The sequence below is a fragment of the Diorhabda sublineata genome, chromosome 6 (assembly GCF_026230105.1).
Source record: "Diorhabda sublineata isolate icDioSubl1.1 chromosome 6, icDioSubl1.1, whole genome shotgun sequence".
Lineage (NCBI taxonomy): Eukaryota > Metazoa > Arthropoda > Insecta > Coleoptera > Chrysomelidae > Diorhabda > Diorhabda sublineata.
This window is the reverse complement of record NC_079479.1, coordinates 365585-385778: the sequence shown is the minus strand read 5'-3', so window position 1 is coordinate 385778 and position 20194 is coordinate 365585. Positions and strand designations below refer to the sequence as shown.

Below are 20194 nucleotides of genomic sequence, written 5' to 3'. Positions count from 1 at the left end.
TTTTGTCGTGATTTAGTCGATTTTTGACTTAAATTGGTTTAATTTTTTCAAAATTCTTACAAATTTATCGATTTTTTTGTATTCTTGTTTGATATCTATTGACTTTCATCATTAATTTGGCAATTTTTTCAAAACTTTTTGATGTTTATAGATTTTTATCGTTAACTAATCGATTTTTGACTCGAATTTATTCGATTTTTTCAAAATTCTTTCAATTTTAGCGATTTTTTTTATTTTTAAACAAGTATTTTTCAAAACTTTTTGATATTTATCGATTTTTGTCGTGAATTAATCAATTTTTCCAAAATTCTTTATTATTTATCGATTTTTGATTTAAATTTATTTAATTTTTTCAAATGCTTTAACATTTAACGATTTTTGACTTAAATTAATCGATTTTTATCACAAGTCTTTTGATTAAAATATTTTTATTCAAACAATTATTTCGAAAATGTACCGATTTTTATCTTTAATTCAATATTTTTTCATTTTAAATTAACCAATTTTTTATTTAAATGATCATTTTGGAAAAAAAATCGAATTTTATCGATTACAAATTTAGTAATTTGCTCATAATTTTTTTATTCGAACAATTATTTCAAAAATTCTTTGGTATTTATCGATCTTCACCTAAATTATTTCGAAAATTTGAGATCTATCGTTTATGTATCGATTTTTTGACAATTCAACGATTTAGGGTACAACTTTCCCATGACCTTGACCTTATTTACATATTTCAAGGTCAAGGTCACGGTAAAGTTATAACCTAAAACGTTGAATTGTCAAATTTTTTTCGATTTAAAACGATCATTTCGAAAAAGAAAAAAAAAAAAAAGAAAAAATTCTCGATTATCAACTATCATAATTAAAAAAAATTTATATACGAGGGGAGGAAGTAAATTTTCAATTCGGCGGTTCCAGGCGATGATGAATTTGGCGGCGAACAGAAATTGGTTAAACTGCACCGAAAAATTGATATATTTTTGCCAAATGTTAATCCAAGGTTACACCATCGACGCCCCCAACGTCCTTCTGCTACCCTACATGAATCGCGACAATTTCCACGAATTAAAAACAAAATTGAATGCGGAAAATTTAACGATACCCGGTTTACGTTGTTCGATGTCGAACGACGAAAATTTCAATTTTCGATTAAACGATGTTTTATCGGGTATGTTCGGACGCGATTCGGCTACCGAAATGATGAAAATATTGAAGGATATGCCTTTATTGACGGTGAGGACGCGTATTCGTAATATCACCGATGGGGTGGATATCGAGTGCGATTTGGAGGGTGGCTGTTATAAAGTCGGGGTCGGGGCGAAGCGTCAGTGTATATTCGAGTTGAATATAAGCAGGAAGGGCTCGAGTAAGATGAACGTTTATAGTAAAAAATTGAATAAACAGAAGGAGGAATTTTGGTTTTTGATATTCGTCGACGGTGGGAATGAATTGACGTTTAGGAAGTTTTCGTTTACCAAGAATTTCAAGAAAATTTCTATACCGGTACAGGTACCGGAACGGAGGGGTGAGTCATTCGATTTTTTAAATTTTTTTTTTCTAATTTTTTGGATTTTGTCGAATGTTTGTTGTGATTTATAGATTTTTTTTCAAATTAATTCATTTTCATCGATTTTTCTTTGATTTTTCGAATTTTTTCCATTTAATTTTATTTTTTATGAATTTATCGATTTTAAATTTCATTAAATTTTTTGAAATTTATCTTTTTTCTTTCAAATTAATTCAAATTTAAATGAACTATTTGAAATTCCGGCGATTTTTGTTTAATTTTTCGAATTTTTTCCATTTAATTTTATTTTTTATGAATTTATCGATTTTAAATTTTAATAAATTTTTTGAAATTTATCTTTTTTCTTTCAAATTAATTCAAATTTAAATGAACTATTTGAAATTTGGCGATTTTTATTTAATTTTTCGAATTTTTTCCATTTAATTTTATTTTTTATGAATTTATCGATTTTAAATTTCATTAAATTTTTTGAAATTTATCTTTTTTCTTTCAAATTAATTCAAATTTAAATGAACTATTTGAAATTCCGGCGATTTTTGTTTAATTTTTCGAATTTTTTCCATTTAATTTTATTTTTTATGAATTTATCGATTTTAAATTTCATTAAATTTTTTGAAATTTATCTTTTTTCTTTCAAATTAATTCAAATTTAAATGAACTATTTGAAATTCCGGCGATTTTTGTTTAATTTTTCGAATTTTTTCCATTTAATTTTATTTTTTATGAATTTATCGATTTTAAATTTTAATAAATTTTTTGAAATTTATCTTTTTTCTTTCAAATTAATTCAAATTTAAATGAACTATTTGAAATTTTGAGATTTTTGTTTAATTTTTCGAATTTTTTCCATTTAATTTTATTTTTTATGAATTTATAGATTTTAAGATTCGATAAATTTTTTGAAACATCGATTTTTCTTTCAAATTTTACGATTTGCGCCTTGAATTATTGAGAATAAAATTGAAAAAAATAAGTCAAAAATGGATAAACCTGAAAGAAAAATCGTTAAATTTTGAAATATTTATAAAAATAAAAATTAATTAGGAAAAATTCGAAAAATAGGTAATTTTGAAAAAAAAATTATTAAAATTCGGTGATTCGATGTTAAATTTTTCAAATTTGGTCTAAATTTTGATAACGATTCTGAAATTTTGCGATTTTTCTGTTAAGTTTTTCGAAATTTTTTTAATTATTTTGAATTTTATGTCCTTTTTTCAAATTCAATGATTTTCATATTAAATTTTTCAAATTTGGATTAAATAATCTAAATTTTGAAAATTATTTTAAGATTTATCGATTTTTTTCTGAAATTTATCGGTTTTTATCTTGAATTTTTGGTGATTAATTCCAATTTTAATAAATATTTTGAAATACATCGATTTTATTTGGAATTTATAGATTTTTTTTTCAAATCCACTGATTTTTGTCTTAAATTTTTTGACTTTTTTCTAATTCATTTGAATTTTAATAAATATTTTGAGATTTATCGATTTTTGTTTTCAATTGATCAATTTTTTTCGAAATTATTTGTATTTCAATAATTATTTTGAATTTTATCATTTTTTTTTCTTGAATTTTTCCTGATTAATTCAAATTTTGAGGAACATATTGAAATTTAGCAGTTCGTGTATTAATATTTTTCTAAATAATATGGAATTTCTAAACTTTTGTCTGGATTTTACTTATTTTTTCGAAATTATTTTAATTCCAATAATTATTTTAGAGTTTATCAATTTTTGTTCTCGATTTTTCCGATTTTATTTTAAATTTCTGTATTTTTTCCTAATTAAGTTTAATTTTAGTCATTATTTTCAAATTTAGCCATGTTTGTGTCGAATTTGTCGATTTTTTTCTAAATAATTTGACTTTTAATAATTATTTTGAAGTTTCTAAATTTTTGTCTCAAATTTTTCGATTTTTATTTCAAATTTATCGCTTATATCATAAATTTTTCGTTTATTTTCTGGAATTATTTTGATTTAAACAATTATTCAAAATATTCCTTGAGATTAATCGATAAAAATTATTTCAACATTATTTTTCAATCAACTCAATTTAAATCTTGAAATATTCAAATAGTTAAACAATTTTTCAAACCTTCAAAACTTAATCGTTTTTACTAATTAATAATTTTATAAATAAAGTAACAATTCTAAATTAATTTTGAAAATTATTAATAGAACATTAATTTTAGACATTTTTCGAATTTAACCAATTTCCATTTTAAAAATTAACTATTTATCATTAATATACTATTAAATTATTAAAATCACGCAGTAATTTTCTCAAAAATTCCAAAATATGTCGATTCTCAACTTAAATTTACATTTTGTTTCACAATTAATTTTGAAAATATGTTTTTTTTACTCACAAACCAGATTTTTTGCTCACTTTTAGGAATTTACAACTACTCGGTGATGATAATGAGCGATTGTTACATCGGCTTGGATCAAATAATAAATTACAAAGTTAAAGTTGAAAACAATTAGTGATATCATAAATTATAAGAGATTTTATTCAAATAATTTATTATTCTTTGTAGTTACTTTATACATCAAAATAAATATATATATTTAATCAATATAGTTTTTATCATTTAAAAACCCTTCAATATCATCCCCTGTTCCAAACTATATCGTTTATCATAACATAAATACGAATATTTACCTACTTACCTCACTATGCATATTTTCTCAATCGTTTAAATTACATTACACGTTCACATGCAGTAATAAACTTTTATTTTCCAAAAATACACATTTTTACTCTTAATAACATCAAAAAATGTTGAAAAAAAACACAAAATAAACGTACATTACTTTTAGCGTTGTTTATGGTACTGTATTTAGTATTATGGTGCAAACCAGTATTACCAATACAAATCTTTATACCAACTTGTTTGGTAACGTTTACTTTTCCACTAATGTGCTTTGTTCGCTTGTCTGATCCCGAATCAGTTCAGATAGATACGCCTTTCAAAATTGTTTTTCGCGAGTCGTTCAATTCTGAAATAGTTACTGTTCCGTGTTCACGGATCAAAACGATTCAGTTGTTAATCACCTTCTGAATGAGTTCGAAATCAAACATATTCTGTATAGAACTTTAGTTTTAATAAATTATTAAATGTATATATATATATATATATTTGTTTATTTAAACAACTAGTATTTGTTCATCGATGTTATAAAAACTTTACATTGTCGTGACAACCTTGAAGTATTTGATTACCCTAATATCGTCGATACAGGTGTGGTTTCCCGTGAATTTATTATTGAAATTTTGACCAAACTAAACGCAGTTCGTGTAGTTTTAGAAATTTAACGCGCGATTCGGAAGTAATTTGATTATTATACTATGATATAAATGTAAAAAATAATTTATCAATAATAAAAATAAACCTCACCTTCATCCTGATGACTCATTCCGCTAGAGAGATTATAATTACGAGGTGTTATGATAAAGTATAAAACAAAATTATTTCAAATTTCATTATCATATAAATTTACTTTTCATTCCGTGTCTACGAGGTATAGTCGATAAAAAAAAACAAAATCTTTCAATTGGAATAAAATTTAATAATAATTTTCGTGTATATTTGCATTTTATTCGATTACGTCGGCGAATAATTTTGCTGTAAACTATATCTACGAGGTGTGATCAAAAAGTATAACAAAAACAAAATTATTTTCAATATTTGCATGGAATTTGAGGTTGTGTTTCGTTTAAATTTGCATTTAATTCGATGATTATGACTCGTACTCGATTCTGGTGGGGATTAATTTCGCTAGACACATGTATACGAGGTGTGATCAAAAAGTATAACAAAAACAAAATTATTTTCAATATTTGCATGGAATTTGAGGTTAATTTTCGTTTAAATTTGCATTTCATTCTATTATTATGACTCGTACTCGATTCTGGTGGGGATTAATTTCGCTAAACACATATATACGAGGTGTACGCAGATAGTGTTCCTATAGAATGGAATATCATTGAATTAAAGTGAGGAAATCGGATTTTTCGATCGAAACTTAACCTTGAAATGTTGATCAGTAAAAATTTCCATATCTTAAGGTCACTTGATAGGATTTCAGACATCACTAAATTGAGATTTACAATATGTAGATATCGCGTGACTTGGTAATTATGTAAATGTATATTAATAAAAGTAAATTGATTGTGTTTAGTGTTTAGGTATTAAAAACGTTTTCGTAAACAAATAATAACAAACATTTCGTTATACCTATTAATGATAATTATATGGTTAATCACATATAATAAAGATTTAGTTGGAAAATTTGCCCGTTGACATTATTCTAACTATAAATATTCAGTTATTGTTAGTGACAGCATTTTTACGTATAATCGGCTTTGGTGAGTGTTAATTTTAATAAATTCGATTACCAAAAATCATCGTCCGGATTTAATTTTTACATCAGGAGCCGTCTCTGTTATCCAAACGAGTTCTAAGTCTAAAAAATGTTAAAATTAAAGAAAAAAATTGTATAAATAAACCTTGGAAGTATATCACGACCATAGTACAACTAATTAAAAAGACTCACATAATAAATCGAAGTTTTATTGTTTTATATTGAAACCGATTTACATAAAAAAAGTTCATAAAGAAGGTTAGTAAACATTAGTCATATTTAATTTAATTGTTGTTAAATTTTGTGAGAATAGTTTTAATTTTACTTATGGAAGCGAAAAATTTAGTAAAAACCAACAATTATGGCAAAATTCATTCAAACGCTTATCGATGCAACAGCTTCTTCATTTCAACTGTATTTTTAGCCCCCTGTATTCACTATTCCAAGTCTAAAGTGTAATAAAATCGTTTCCAAACATTCAAAAGTGTTAATTGTATTTCGATTTCGAGTATTAGCAGTCTCACTAGTTTTACGAAACGTATATTTTAGTATCATCGTAAACATGAAAGTAATTATCTGGATATTTATTTTACTAAAGACTGTATGTGATGTTGAAAGTTATAAAATTTTATTCGTTTTCCCCGCTCCGATCCCGAGTCACTTTTTTCTTGGAAACGCATTGGCAAAAGGATTAGTAGATGCGGGACATGATATAACAATGATAAGTCCTTATGAACAAAACTACAAATCAAAAAACGGGACTTATAAGAGCGTCGTTTTGACAGGAATCGCAGATATGATGATGGGTAAGTAGATGTTATACAGAAAACGTCGAAACTGTTCGTTTTATTTCCAGATCTAAAAGTTCCTACGTGGGTCGAAATCGGAAGAATGAATCCTTTTATGCAGGACAGCATAGTATTGAATCCGGGCACCGCTATTGTTAATTTCACTTTAAATCATCCGAATTTTCGGAAATTCCTCCGGTCCCCCGATGAAAAATTCGACGTGATCATTTTAGAATTATTTCTAAACGACGCGTTCAAAGTATTATCTTGTCATTTTAACGCTCCTCTTATATTATTTAGTACGTTGGGTCCGAATTTTTGGACCAATTCCCAAAACGGAAACCCCACGCCTTTATCTTATATACCCGATTTTTTTCAACCTTTTTCCACTAAAATGACTTTCTGGCAACGAACTTTGAACACTTGGTATACCTTATTCCGATTTTTTAACAGGGATTATGTTTTCCTTCCGAAACAATTGCAGTGCGTGAAAAAGCATTTCCCGCAATGTTACACCGATGATTTATATTACAAAAGTTCTCTTACTTTAGTTAATTATCACGAAAGCGTTAATTATCCGGTACCGTTGGTACCAAATATGATACCAGTCGGTGGTCTTCATATCAAACCTTCTAATAAATTACCAAATGACCTTCAAGAGTATCTAGATGGTGCAACTGAAGGAGTTATATACTTCAGTTTAGGATCTAATTTATTATTTTCACAACTCGATAATCACATCAAAAAATCCATAATTAATTCATTCAAAAAACGAAAAGAAATAATCTTATTAACTTGCGACGAGGATCTTCATTTAAGTAATATTATAGCAAAAAAATGGTTTCCTCAACAAGATGTTTTAGGTTAGTATTTAAATAAAAACATCTCATTCATTCATTTTATTAATTAAATACCAAATAAATTTCAAAGTACCCTCGTAACATTGATATTGTTCTAAACATCAACTGTTACAAAATTTTCATAATAAAAACTCCATATATTTAGTATGGGTTTATAAAATATGATTATTCCAGCTCATCCCAAAGTAAAATTATTCATTTCCCACGGGGGATTATTAAGTATTATGGAGGCGGTATATAACGGTGTTCCAGTATTAGCGTTACCCGTTTTTGCGGATCAAAAAATGAATGGTGCCACTTTAGAACAATACGAATTTGGATTGAGTGTTTTATTCCATGATTTAAATGAAGATAATTTATCAGAAAGCATAAATAGGATACTTACTGTGCCAAAGTGAGTAATATGAATCATTAATCGATTAAATTTCCTAATTTAAATACGAAAATTAACATTTCAATAATAATAAAACACGTAACTAAACTTCGTAAAAATTTATATTCTTCTTTTTCGTTCAGTTTTTGGCCTTCACCTCAACATCTTTCATTAACGATAATAATGAACATAACATTTGTATCAACGGAACGCGACTATTATCTAAAATGAATAATGTGATTGTTCACAATCAGGAACTTTGATATTTCTATTTTACTACAATGTAAAAAAAATATCAAGAAAATATATTTAAAATTTTGTTCGTGACAGAGATAATCTTCTTTTTCACTAATTTTTAAATCTTTTGTTACATAAATCATCATTAAGTTGACAGTTGTTTCCACGCAACAATAGCATGAATTGTATAATGTGTTGCCTACGTTTAAGATATTTCTATTTGATTCATATAATATCGCACTTATTTTTAGATATCGAGAAAATATGAAAAAACGATCAAAGTTATTCCATGACAGACCGATGAAACCGTTAGACGTGGCTATTTACTGGACCGAATTTGTGGCTAAATATAAAGATACGTCACATTTAAAGGTAGCTGCATTAGATCTCGAATGGTACCAATACTTTTTACTAGATGTCATAGCTTTAACAGCTGTAATTATAATTGGTATTTGCGTAGTTATTATTGTATCAATAAAATTTGTATTGAAAATGTTTTTAAAAAAAGAAAAGATTAAAATAAATTGATAGAAAACAGATTGGAATTTATGTTATTATTTTCCATCATCTTTATCGCAGCTGGTGCCGTCTAGTGTTGAATTATTGTTGGTATAGGAGTCCATACACTATTTATACATCTAATTATAATGGACGACGTATTTGGTGAATTTTTTTTAATTTAATGTTGATGTCAGTGCCGAAATGTTAAGATTTAATCGGATAAGTATACAATTTTCCCGAAAGATAGCGTATTATACGTATATATGACTATTTACAGCAGAAAACATTCACGACAATGTAAAAATAACTTACAATATGGCGGTTTGGTAAATACGTGTTATTAAGAATAAAATAATTGTGGTGAAATATAATTGGACTTTAATATCGTGTTATTAATTCATTTTATGGAAAATACGATGTATCATATAAACTTTTATCAACAAATTATTATTCTCGGAATTCTACAACGCAAATAAATATACCGAGGTGACAAATTTTCATTTATAAACCGAGAATTTGGAAACATTTTTATACCGAATGTTTCATAAATTGTGTACTGGTGTACCATTGACTGTTCTACGTTGCTTTAATGAAATTTGGTTCGTCTTGAGAGACCCAGAAGGAAAAAGAAACAAAACTAATGCCAAAATTAATGTTTTGAGTATTTCAAATAACACTCAACGCGCTCTGAGTACGTTCACTATTAAAACTGTCATATTTCAATGTCAGATTTGACGTATATAACATAACTTATGTAGCAACCCTCGTAAAAGTTACAGATTTTCAATTCCCCCGAGAATTCGAATATAAAAAAAGTTTTATAAGGTAAACGTAATCAAAATAAATAAGTTTTGACACCTCGTAAATACAATTGAAAAAATAAAAACGTTTCAAAGTGATTTAATTTTTTTTTTCACGATAAATTTCTGAAACATATCGACCTACCATCGTATATACCTGTATGATTCCGTTTAACTTGGTTTTTACTTATTGTTCGTATATCAGAATATTTATTTCCATCGTAAATTCTTCGACAATCTCGTTTCAGTGTCGACGAAATTTGTTTATTTGTACGATATTAGCGATTTGGTTTCAGTTTATTTACTTATTTTTACAGTGAGTATGATTATTTTATTTTGAGGTAGACGTTAACAACTTTCACATTTAATTAACCGTACGTCGATATTTCAATTCCGAAAAAAGGATTCGACGATTATAAGTTAAGTTCAATGACTTTATTCTGTATTAAAAATATTATAGTGCATTGATGTCTGACAGCTGTTTCAAGGTCAATCTATTTCTTTCAATGTCAATACACAAGTTCTCCATTTAGTGATTATTATACAAGAGGGAATAAAAAACTAATCGTTTTTTTATTAATTTTAATACACTCAATTACTTATTGTTCAGAATATTTATTTCCATCGTAAATTCCAAGTGTTTAATATACATCTTCGACAATCTCGTTTCAGTGTCGACGAAATTTGTTTATTTGTACGATATTAGCGATTTGGTTTCAGTTTATTTACTTATTTTTACAGTGAGTATGATTATTTTATTTTGAGGTAGACGTTAACAACTTTCACATTTAATTAACCGTACGTCGATATTTCAATTCCGAAAAAAGGATTCGACGATTATAAGTTAAGTTCAATGACTTTATTCTATATTAAAAATATTATAGTGCATTGATGTCTGACAGCTGTTTCAAGGTCAATCCATTTCTTTCAATGTCAATACACAAGTTCTCCATTTAGTGATTATTATACAAGAGGGAATAAAAAACTAATCGTTTTTTTATTAATTTTAATACACTCGATCCATACTTAATTTCGTATGAATCGATTTCTTTGGGGATTTAGTTCATTCATTATATCAAATGTCAAATGTCAATAATGACAACTACCGAGTTAAATTTTAATACTATTGATATTATTTAAATCTTTATCTGTTTGTTTTTTGTTATTCGGTATTATTTATTGTCTTCTAATCATTCTTATATTGATAATTATGTTTGATGTTTACTGTTGATTTAAATATTAAGCGTTTATTTATCAAAAACATACCAGTTTTGAATTACGAACAATCGACTGATTATATTATCTTCTTTTTTTTTGAATAAACAAACATGTTAGGTTAACAATAAAATGATTATATTATCTTCTTCTTTTCGGAAGATGCTTTTACAAAAATCGAATAATCATTAACGTAACGTTGCAATTTATCAAAATAATTTGTTTTTATCGTAGCAATGTTATGGAAACTTTTTATTTGTTTTAAATTGTTGGCCGTCGCGCAAGCGTATCGGATTTTGATCGTTTGTCCAATGGCGGCACGAAGCCATTTTATACTTGCGAATACGTTAGGAAGGGGATTAGTCGAAGTTGGACACGAAATAACGATGATAAGTCCTTTCAGAGATCCAAAACCGCTTCAAAACTACACGGATATTGTTCTAACCGGTTTACTCGAAGCTAAAGAAAGTGAGTATCCAGATAAACAAAAAAAAAAAAAATCCGACAACGTTGTAAATATTACTTGTGACATCACTCGATAAGTTGTGTGACGTATGACGTTTATGAAGTACCAACTTTTATACGTTTGTTTCGATCCGATCTTAGAAGCGTTCGATTGAGTATCGAAAAGTTTTTCTATTCATCAACAGATGTCGTTATTAGCATTAAATTTTATCGATGGCGTTTATTTGTTTTGTTTTTAGAAAATTCTGCGCGTTTATGGGATTTGGAAACAATATCTCCGTACAAATTTATAAATATGATGAATTCTATTGGTGAAAAAATCGTAAGGGACGTATTCGCCCATCGGAATTTTCAAAATTTCATCGACGATTCCAATCAAAAATTCGACTTGATAATCGTACAAAATTTCAGAACGGACGCTTTGAACGTCCTTCAATGTCATTTCGACGCTCCCCTCGTAACGCTCGCGATAAGCGAAGCGAATTTTTGGGTAAATCCGTTAGTAGGTAATCCGTCCCCGCCGTCTTATATTCCCGATATATTCGTCGGGTATTCCAGCCGTATGAATTTCTGGGAACGATTAATCAATACCGGATTGATATTAGTTAATTACATTTATAATTACATTGATTTTATTCCCGGTCAAAAACGTTTGATGCGTCAATATTTCCCGCACTGTACTAACCGCGACGACATTTTGAAAAACGTTTCGTTGGTATTTTTACCGGCTCACGAAAGTTACAACCAGCCCGTTCCCCTGGTACCCAACATGATAAACGTCGGGGGATTTCACATAAAACCTCCGAAGGAACTACCTGGAGATCTGAAGGAGTTTATGGATGCAGCTGCAGAGGGCGTTGTTTATTTTAGTATGGGTTCTAACCTCAATATGACACTAATAAACAAACAAACGGAAAAGGATATTTTACAAGCTTTGGGAAAACTTAAACAGATGGTGCTGTTTAAACATAACGACGTTCTGGAAGATGTACCGTCGAATTTTAAAGTTGGTAAATGGTTTCCGCAATCCGATATTTTAGGTAAGTTCGATGATTTTTTTTTTCTTTTTATGTTGCAATAAAATAGTATTTTCGAATTTATTTTATTAACAACGGCAACTCCGCTTTATATTGACAGATGTAGAGTGAATTAATCGATTATATCAATCGAATCGGTTTAATGGAGTTGACAGTTGACATGGAGAGTTGTCGGAAATGAGAAAAAATATCGTTGTTGACGTTTGTTTTGTTATTCAGCGCATCCGAATACGATATTGTTTATCACTCACGGAGGATTGTTGAGCACTTTGGAAACGATACAATATGGTGTTCCAGTGCTGGCTTTACCGGTTTTCGCCGACCAAAAGACAAACGCAGCCAAAGCCGAAACGGCCGGTTACGGTTTGATCATTCCGTTTTTAGAAATTAGCGAAGAACGTCTAACCGCGACTATCGACGAATTAATAACGAATCGAAGGTAATGTTTTGAATAATTACGATAATGAGGTTCGTAATCGGAAATTTTTGTTTAGATACCGTGAGAACGCAAAAGCAAAGTCGGTTATTTCGCGAGACCGTCCAGTGAAACCGATGGATTTGGCAATTTATTGGACGGAATATGTAATTAGACACAAGGGGGCGCCCCATTTGAGAGTGGCTGCTATGGATCTAACGTTGATACAGTATCTTCTGTTGGACGTTGTAGCGTTCGTTATTTTCGTTGTAATTACTGTATTTTTATTTGTATTTATTACGTGTAAGAAATTTTTTTTGTTTCGTGTAAATAAAATAAAAAAAGAATGAGAAAAATATTGAAATTTAGTTGTTTTATTTGGACCGAATTTTGGGTTTCTTTTGTTAAAATTAGGTTTTTTCGATAGAATACGTCAGTTTTGGGACCAATTTTGGGTTTCTTTTGTTAAAATTAGGTTTTTTCGATAGAATACGTCAGTTTCGGGACAAATTTTGGGTTTCTTTGGTTAAAATTAGGTTTTTTCGATAGAATACGTCAGTTTCGGGACAAATTTTGGGTTTCTTTGGTTAAAATTAGGTTTTTTCGATAGAATACGTCAGTTTCGGGACAAATTTTGGGTTTCTTTGGTTAAAATTAGGTTTTTTCGATAGAATATGTCAGTTTTGGGACCAATTTTGGGTTTCTTTGGTTAAAATTAGGTTTTTTCGATAGAATATGTCAGTTTTGGGACCAATTTTGGGTTTCTTTGGTTAAAATTAGGTTTTTTCGATAGAATACGTCAGTTTCGGGACAAATTTTGGGTTTCTTTGGTTAAAATTAGGTTTTTTCGATAGAATACGTCAGTTTCGGGACAAATTTTGGGTTTCTTTGGTTAAAATTAGGTTTTTTCGATAGAATACGTCAGTTTCGGGACAAATTTTGGGTTTCTTTGGTTAAAATTAGGTTTTTTCGATAGAATATGTCAGTTTTGGGACCAATTTTGGGTTTCTTTGGTTAAAATTAGGTTTTTTCGATAGAATACGTCAGTTTCGGGACAAATTTTGGGTTTCTTTGGTTAAAATTAGGTTTTTTCGATAGAATACGTCAGTTTCGGGACAAATTTTGGGTTTCTTTGGTTAAAATTAGGTTTTTTCGATAGAATACGTCAGTTTCGGGACAAATTTTGGGTTTCTTTGGTTAAAATTAGGTTTTTTCGATAGAATACGTCAGTTTCGGGACAAATTTTGGGTTTCTTTGGTTAAAATTAGGTTTTTTCGATAGAATACGTCAGTTTCGGGACAAATTTTGGGTTTCTTTGGTTAAAATTAGGTTTTTTCGATAGAATACGTCAGTTTCGGGACAAATTTTGGGTTTCTTTGGTTAAAATTAGGTTTTTTCGATAGAATATGTCAGTTTTGGGACCAATTTTGGGTTTCTTTGGTTAAAATTAGGTTTTTTCGATAGAATACGTCAGTTTCGGGACAAATTTTGGGTTTCTTTGGTTAAAATTAGGTTTTTTCGATAGAATACGTCAGTTTCGGGACAAATTTTGGGTTTCTTTGGTTAAAATTAGGTTTTTTCGATAGAATATGTCAGTTTTGGGACCAATTTTGGGTTTCTTTGGTTAAAATTAGGTTTTTTCGATGGAATACGTCAGTTTTGGGAGCAATTTTGGGTTTCTTTGGTTAAAATTAGGTTTTTTCGATGGAATACGTCAGTTTTGGGAGCAATTTTGGGTTTCTTTGGTTAAAATTAGGTTTTTTCGATAGAATATGTCAGTTTTGGGACCAATTTTGGGTTTCTTTGGTTAAAATTAGGTTTTTTTCGATGGAATACGTCAGTTTTGGGAGCAATTTTGGGTTTCTTTGGTTAAAATTAGGTTTTTTCGATGGAATACGTCAGTTTTGGGACCAATTTTGGGTTTCTTTGGTTAAAATTAGGTTTTTTCGATAGAATACGTCAGTTTTGGGACCAATTTTGGGTTTCTTTGGTTAAAATTAGGTTTTTTCGATGGAATACGTCAGTTTTGGGACCAATTTTGGGTTTCTTTGGTTAAAATTAGGTTTTTTCGATAGAATACGTCAGTTTCGGGAGAAATTTTGGGTTTCTTTGGTTAAAATTAGGTTTTTTCAATAGAATACGTCAGTTTTGGGACCAATTTTGGGTTTCTTTTGTTAAAATTAGGTTTTTTCAATAGAATACGTCAGTTTTGGGACCAATTTTGGGTTTCTTTTGTTAAAATTAGGTTTTTTTCAATAGAATACGTCAGTTTTGGGACCAATTTTGGGTTTCTTTTGTTAAAATTAGGTTTTTTCAATAGAATACGTCAGTTTTGGAACCAATTTTGGGTTTCTTTGGTTAAAATTAGGTTTTTTTCAATAGAATACGTCAGTTTTGGGACCAATTTTGGGTTTCTTTTGTTAAAATTAGGTTTTTTCAATAGAATACGTCAGTTTTGGGACCAATTTTGGGTTTCTTTTGTTAAAATTAGGTTTTTTCAATAGAATACGTCAGTTTTGGGACCAATTTTGGGTTTCTTTGGTTAAAATTAGGTTTTTTCAATAGAATACGTCAGTTTTGGGACCAATTTTGGGTTTCTTTTGTTAAAATTAGGTTTTTTCAATAGAATACGTCAGTTTTGGGACCAATTTTGGGTTTCTTTTGTTAAAATTAGGTTTTTTCAATAGAATACGTCAGTTTTGGGACCAATTTTGGGTTTCTTTTGTTAAAATTAGGTTTTTTCAATAGAATACGTCAGTTTTGGGACCAATTTTGGGTTTCTTTGGTTAAAATTAGGTTTTTTCAATAGAATACGTCAGTTTTGGGACCAATTTTGGGTTTCTTTTGTTAAAATTAGGTTTTTTCAATAGAATACGTCAGTTTTGGGACCAATTTTGGGTTTCTTTGGTTAAAATTAGGTTTTTTCAATAGAATACGTCAGTTTTGGGACCAATTTTGGGTTTCTTTGGTTAAAATTAGGTTTTTTCAATAGAATACGTCAGTTTTGGGACCAATTTTGGGTTTCTTTGGTTAAAATTAGGTTTTTTCAATAGAATACGTCAGTTTTGGGACGAATTTTGGTTTTTTTCAATAGAATACGTCAGTTTTGGGACCAATTTTGGGTTTCTTTGGTTAAAATTAGGTTTTTTTCAATAGAATACGTCAGTTTTGGGACCAATTTTGGGTTTCTTTTGTTAAAATTAGGTTTTTTCAATAGAATACGTCAGTTTTGGGACCAATTTTGGGTTTCTTTTGTTAAAATTAGGTTTTTTCAATAGAATACGTCAGTTTTGGGACCAATTTTGGGTTTCTTTGGTTAAAATTAGGTTTTTTCAATAGAATACGTCAGTTTTGGGACCAATTTTGGGTTTCTTTTGTTAAAATTAGGTTTTTTCAATAGAATACGTCAGTTTTGGGACCAATTTTGGGTTTCTTTGGTTAAAATTAGGTTTTTTCAATAGAATACGTCAGTTTTGGGACCAATTTTGGGTTTCTTTTGTTAAAATTAGGTTTTTTCAATAGAATACGTCAGTTTTGGGACCAATTTTGGGTTTCTTTGGTTAAAATTAGGTTTTTTCAATAGAATACGTCAGTTTTGGGACCAATTTTGGGTTTCTTTGGTTAAAATTAGGTTTTTTCAATAGAATACGTCAGTTTTGGGACCAATTTTGGGTTTCTTTGGTTAAAATTAGGTTTTTTCAATAGAATACGTCAGTTTTGGGACGAATTTTGGTTTTTTTCAATAGAATACGTCAGTTTTGGGACCAATTTTGGGTTTCTTTGGTTAAAATTAGGTTTTTTCAATAGAATACGTCAGTTTTGGGACGAATTTTGGGTTTCCATTGTTATGAGCCGTTTCAATATAACTATTAGGTCAAATTATTTGTTCAAGATAGAAAAAACGTCAAATTTTGGGTTTTTATTGTTAAAATTAAGTTGTTTGGATAAAAAACGTTATTTTTGTGACAAATGTTGGTAAAAATGGGGTGGATTCCAAAAAAAATCCGGCAAAAGGGGGTAAATCCGGCATTGGAAATAAGTAAAAAACAAAACAATCATTTAATAAAAAATAACAATTGATATATTTTAAAGAATTAATTAAACCATATAAATATATCTTAAAACTTATATTTCATAAATTAAAATAATCCTTTCGATACGAAAACCGTACCGTTTCCAATTCAACTCTCCCCAATTAAATAGAGTGTTGATTGGGCGTTAATCCCGTGCTATGTTCGGGGCTGTGCTTCTGTTTTTTCCTCTTCTTCTCCTTTTTCCGCTTCCTCTTCTCTTCGTCGTGCCTCTTCTGCTTTTTATGCTTCTTTTCGTGGGTTTCGCTATTCGTATCCGATACAGTCGTCTCTTGACTAGGCAAACCAGTTTCCTTGTGTTTGTGTTTTTTGTGTTTATTTTTGTGTTTCTTTATTGGGGTCGCGTTCGCGTAACGATACTGTTCAGGTAACTGAAAGTAACGTTACCACGTCAATTTTAACCCACTTTATATTGACAAAACAATAGAAAACTTGCAACATGGACACAGGATCAGAAAAAAACCAAATTATTTAAAAAAAATCACAGAAATTGTGCAAATCAGTAATAGCAAAGAAAAAACTAATGTTATAATGAACAAAAATAAGTCTTTCAACTATTAATTCTCATAGAAACGTTACTTGAATCAAAATTATCGATTATGACCTAAATTTGTTATTATTTTTTTTAAAGTTTCATGTAAAAATTTTTCGTAATAGAAACAATCAATAAATTAAAATCTAATAAAGAAAATTAAAATTTGAAAGTCCGTATAACATAAGCAAAATTACTTACCGGACCAGGATGAAGTCGGAAACCATCTAATTGAATATTGGATAAAGGTAAAAGTTCTTTCCCCACAACAGGAGGTTTTTCAATAACAGATCTTAAAGAACTATTGTCCTGTTGACCTGGAGAATCTATAACACCAGGTAAAGTTGGTAGAAACGACGATAACTGTTCCTTCAACTTTTTACCACTAAATTTGCTATAGGAATGTTCTAGACCATAATAGGTCATTAAATTTGTAGCCCCAGTTAATTCTGATTCCGCTATAAGGAACGACACCTATAATAATTAATATATAAATAAATATAATGTACTTACGAGGTGGTTCTTTCATTAAATAAAAAGGTCCGCTAGGGACTATGGAGGGATTCTTTCCTAGCAAAATTGTTGTTTTTAATGTTCCTGAAGAATCTTGTCGTGATACAACGGGGGACCGTGCCCCCCTCGGAGATGATTTTGGAGAATATTGTTCAACTTTTCGAAACTGATCTCCCATCATCTTTTACTTCATAGTATTATTAAAAAATGGCATAGAAAAATTGGAAGCCATAAATGACAATGAGTACTGACACATGACGTTGACAGTTGATAGATTTGTTCCAACCTATTAATCCAGACCGTTCTTTGAAGCGTTTAAATGATATGTTTTGCGCAACTTCCAGCTATGCACGGTTCTAATAACAGTACGTGCTATCAACAAAGTATCGAAAAAACGATCCTAGAAACGATTCACGAAGGATTAGAACACAAAATAGTATAACGATAACTGCCCGGTTGGAACACGTAATCTCTATTGCGCAGCATCGCCACCATATCAAGGAAGGTTTTTTGATGGATTGAAATGAACATAATAACAGTATCACCAACGTAAAAAAATTTGTATGAAAGTTAATTTTTGTACTTGTTTATAATAAAATAATATTGAAATTAATAGTTAATAATAATTTCTATTTCATTAAAAGCACAAAAATATTTACCTTTTGTTTAATTTATCGGAAACGGAAATTGTATGTATGTATAAATATTTATACGTTTGACAGATAAGTGACAGTTGTAGAATAACAACTAAAATCTTTATCGCGCGAGTTTTTTACAACTAATTATTATCGAGTGAGTCATTCTTTATCAGTCCTTTTGTCAATTGATATTTCATTTAGTTTTTACGCACTTAAAAAATAGAATCAGGTTAGTTATCTATTTTCAGTTGTTAATTAATGCAATTTATAAAAAATATGTCGCTGTATCCGAGTTTGGAAGATATGAAAGTTGATCAAATGGCCAATGCCCAATACAATCAAATCCAAAGAAATATCGCGGCTGCACCAGCTAGTGCTCCACCACCGTATAACTACCCTAATTTTAATTCAATGCCTATTCCCGCTATTGCCGCTCCCGATTCATCTGGGCAGCAGTTATATCCGCATTTAGGAGAATACATGGGGCTGGAATTAAGCGAAGCGGTTATTGCGGAGAATATGCCTGAATATACACAAGTTGCATTACAACAACAGGTATGTTATTTCAATTAGTACATTCAATTTAGGTTTGGTTAATGTATAAATCGTTTTTGTTCGTTTAGAACGTTCCTCAAACAACGTCAACCGGTTTGATAGCTCCGATTTCGGGACAATCCGTAGGGCTTAAAAGGGCACAAATAACCCACGGCGTTCGCCAACTAATACTTTGTAAAGATAAAGACGGGAAAGTTGGTGTACGCGTTAAAGCCATAAACAAAGGTATATTCGTCAGCATCGTCGTGGATAAATCCCCAGCGGCGCTAGCAGGACTCAGATTCGGCGATCAAATTTTACAAATAAACGACGAAAACGTAGCAGGATATTCAATGGATAAAGTAAATCGTCTACAATAACAAATTAACTATTTAAAATAACGAAAAATTAATTTATAGGTTCATTCGTTGTTTAAAAATAGTCCTGTAAACGGGATCAAAGTTACTGTGAGAGATAGACCATTTGAAAGGACCTTAACTCTACACAAAGACAGCGTGGGATGTTTAGGGTTCCAATTTAAGCATGGGAAAATCACTACGATCGTTAAGGATTCATCTGCTGCCAGAAATGGCGTTCTCATCGACCATCAACTATTGGAAATAGACGGACAGAACGTTGTAGGATTGAAGGATAAAGAAATCGCTAATATTATTCAAAAAGCAGGACCGGTTGTAACCGTAACTGTGATACCGTGTTTCTTGTATGACCACATGATAAAATCGTAAGTATTTAATAAACAATTTTTATATGACACCCTAGGTAATCACTATCGGATTTATACGTTAGAAATTGATTTTTTTTTATTTCAGGATGTCTGGATCCTTGATTAAAGATATCATGGATCATTCTATACCATCAGTTTAATTAAATCCCCTTGGTAATCGACAATTAGAATATATTTGTATCTTCAATGTTTTATGTTAGTAGATATATTTTTATAACCACCCTATATATATATATATATATATATATATATATATATACTCCACTTTTATTTTATCTGATTGTTTTTTATTATACGAGGGTTATATGAAAAGTATTTACATTAAAATTGTTCCTAATCAATAATATTTGATCACGTCTCGTAATTATTTTGAATTTTTATCGTTTTTGATAATACGAGGGTTAACAGAAAAGTAAGTTGTAGTAATCGCAGAAAATATACTTTAACGTGTATCAAATATCAAATTATAAAAAAAAACCATCAAAATATCGTTTTTTTTTGTTATGGGAAGCAGCTTATTTAATAATTATATTGACCGAGATTATTATT

The 20194-nt window shown here is 29.4% G+C and overlaps 5 protein-coding genes and 1 long non-coding RNA gene across 10 annotated transcripts in view; 4 read left to right on the top strand and 2 right to left on the bottom strand.

Annotated features, from left to right (window-relative positions):
* LOC130445539 (activating signal cointegrator 1 complex subunit 3-like) overlaps positions 1–4142 on the top strand; it is a 39272-nt gene extending 35130 nt beyond the window's left edge. Inside the window, exons 24-25 of the mRNA XM_056781223.1 lie at positions 922–1528; positions 3929–4142. Of these exons, the coding sequence (XP_056637201.1) occupies positions 922–1528; positions 3929–4020 (699 nt within the window). The 3' untranslated portion in view covers positions 4021–4142. The remainder of the gene's footprint in view (positions 1–921; positions 1529–3928) is intronic.
* A 937-nt stretch (positions 4143–5079) lies between these two features.
* LOC130445558 (uncharacterized) lies at positions 5080–8353 on the bottom strand. The gene is made up of 2 exons (XR_008910064.1): positions 7935–8353; positions 5080–6003 (listed from the first exon to the last, which is right to left on the bottom strand). It is a non-coding gene; the product is annotated as an uncharacterized LOC130445558 (long non-coding RNA).
* On the top strand, positions 5840–8698 carry LOC130445546 (UDP-glycosyltransferase UGT5-like). 2 transcript variants are annotated; one of them, XM_056781242.1, is made up of 6 exons: positions 5841–5905; positions 5971–6159; positions 6451–6707; positions 6758–7552; positions 7724–7943; positions 8411–8698. In XM_056781242.1, exons 3-6 carry the CDS (start codon positions 6464–6466, stop codon positions 8685–8687), a joined length of 1536 nt encoding a protein of 511 aa, XP_056637220.1. In that variant the 5' UTR covers positions 5841–5905; positions 5971–6159; positions 6451–6463; the 3' UTR covers positions 8688–8698. The 2 variants fall into 2 exon arrangements, with proteins under 2 accessions (XP_056637219.1, XP_056637220.1); XM_056781241.1 differs by having other exon boundaries at positions 5840–6159.
* Positions 8699–9640: 942 nt separating this feature from the next.
* LOC130445547 (UDP-glycosyltransferase UGT5-like) lies at positions 9641–12956 on the top strand. 3 transcript variants are annotated; one of them, XM_056781245.1, is made up of 5 exons: positions 9641–9776; positions 10910–11143; positions 11380–12180; positions 12397–12616; positions 12672–12956. In XM_056781245.1, the coding sequence occupies exons 2-5, from the start codon at positions 10912–10914 to the stop codon at positions 12940–12942; spliced, it is 1524 nt and encodes a 507-aa protein (XP_056637223.1). In that variant the 5' UTR covers positions 9641–9776; positions 10910–10911; the 3' UTR covers positions 12943–12956. The 3 variants fall into 3 exon arrangements, with proteins under 3 accessions (XP_056637223.1, XP_056637221.1, XP_056637222.1); XM_056781243.1 differs by lacking the exon at positions 9641–9776 and adding an exon at positions 9972–10200; XM_056781244.1 differs by lacking the exon at positions 9641–9776 and adding an exon at positions 10222–10303.
* A 3694-nt stretch (positions 12957–16650) lies between these two features.
* Positions 16651–18202, bottom strand: LOC130445554 (mediator of RNA polymerase II transcription subunit 19). The gene is made up of 3 exons (XM_056781254.1): positions 17729–18202; positions 17417–17673; positions 16651–17054 (listed from the first exon to the last, which is right to left on the bottom strand). Exons 1-3 carry the CDS (start codon positions 17907–17909, stop codon positions 16788–16790), a joined length of 705 nt encoding a protein of 234 aa, XP_056637232.1. The 5' UTR covers positions 17910–18202; the 3' UTR covers positions 16651–16787.
* Positions 18203–18382: 180 nt separating this feature from the next.
* On the top strand, positions 18383–19904 carry LOC130445552 (syntenin-1-like). Of its 2 annotated transcripts, XM_056781252.1 has the most exons (5): positions 18383–18520; positions 18615–18921; positions 18990–19262; positions 19320–19642; positions 19731–19904. In XM_056781252.1, the coding sequence occupies exons 2-5, from the start codon at positions 18625–18627 to the stop codon at positions 19783–19785; spliced, it is 948 nt and encodes a 315-aa protein (XP_056637230.1). In that variant the 5' UTR covers positions 18383–18520; positions 18615–18624; the 3' UTR covers positions 19786–19904. The 2 variants fall into 2 exon arrangements, with proteins under 2 accessions (XP_056637230.1, XP_056637229.1); XM_056781251.1 differs by having other exon boundaries at positions 18454–18921.
* Positions 19905–20194: the final 290 nt, after the last annotated feature.

Excerpts from the sequence above, each read along its gene's own strand:
- LOC130445546 (XM_056781241.1), top strand. The coding sequence starts at position 6,464 with ATGAAAGTAATTATCTGGATATTTATTTTACTAAAGACTGTATGTGAT. Across the intron at positions 6,708-6,757 it reads AATCGCAGATATGATGATGG|ATCTAAAAGTTCCTACGTGG; the intron begins GTAAGTAGATGT and ends TTTTATTTCCAG. Across the intron at positions 7,553-7,723 it reads TCCTCAACAAGATGTTTTAG|CTCATCCCAAAGTAAAATTA; the intron begins GTTAGTATTTAA and ends TGATTATTCCAG.
- LOC130445547 (XM_056781245.1), top strand. The coding sequence starts at position 10,912 with ATGTTATGGAAACTTTTTATTTGTTTTAAATTGTTGGCCGTCGCGCAA. Across the intron at positions 11,144-11,379 it reads TTTACTCGAAGCTAAAGAAA|AAAATTCTGCGCGTTTATGG; the intron begins GTGAGTATCCAG and ends TTTTGTTTTTAG. Across the intron at positions 12,181-12,396 it reads TCCGCAATCCGATATTTTAG|CGCATCCGAATACGATATTG; the intron begins GTAAGTTCGATG and ends TTTGTTATTCAG.
- LOC130445554 (XM_056781254.1), bottom strand. The coding sequence starts at position 17,909 with ATGATGGGAGATCAGTTTCGAAAAGTTGAACAATATTCTCCAAAATCA. Across the intron at positions 17,674-17,728 it reads TTTAATGAAAGAACCACCTC|CGGAATCAGAATTAACTGGG; the intron begins GTAAGTACATTA and ends CGTTCCTTATAG. Across the intron at positions 17,055-17,416 it reads TCCGACTTCATCCTGGTCCG|TTACCTGAACAGTATCGTTA; the intron begins GTAAGTAATTTT and ends CGTTACTTTCAG.
- LOC130445552 (XM_056781252.1), top strand. The coding sequence starts at position 18,625 with ATGCAATTTATAAAAAATATGTCGCTGTATCCGAGTTTGGAAGATATG. Across the intron at positions 18,922-18,989 it reads AAGTTGCATTACAACAACAG|AACGTTCCTCAAACAACGTC; the intron begins GTATGTTATTTC and ends TTGTTCGTTTAG. Across the intron at positions 19,643-19,730 it reads TATGACCACATGATAAAATC|GATGTCTGGATCCTTGATTA; the intron begins GTAAGTATTTAA and ends TTTTTATTTCAG.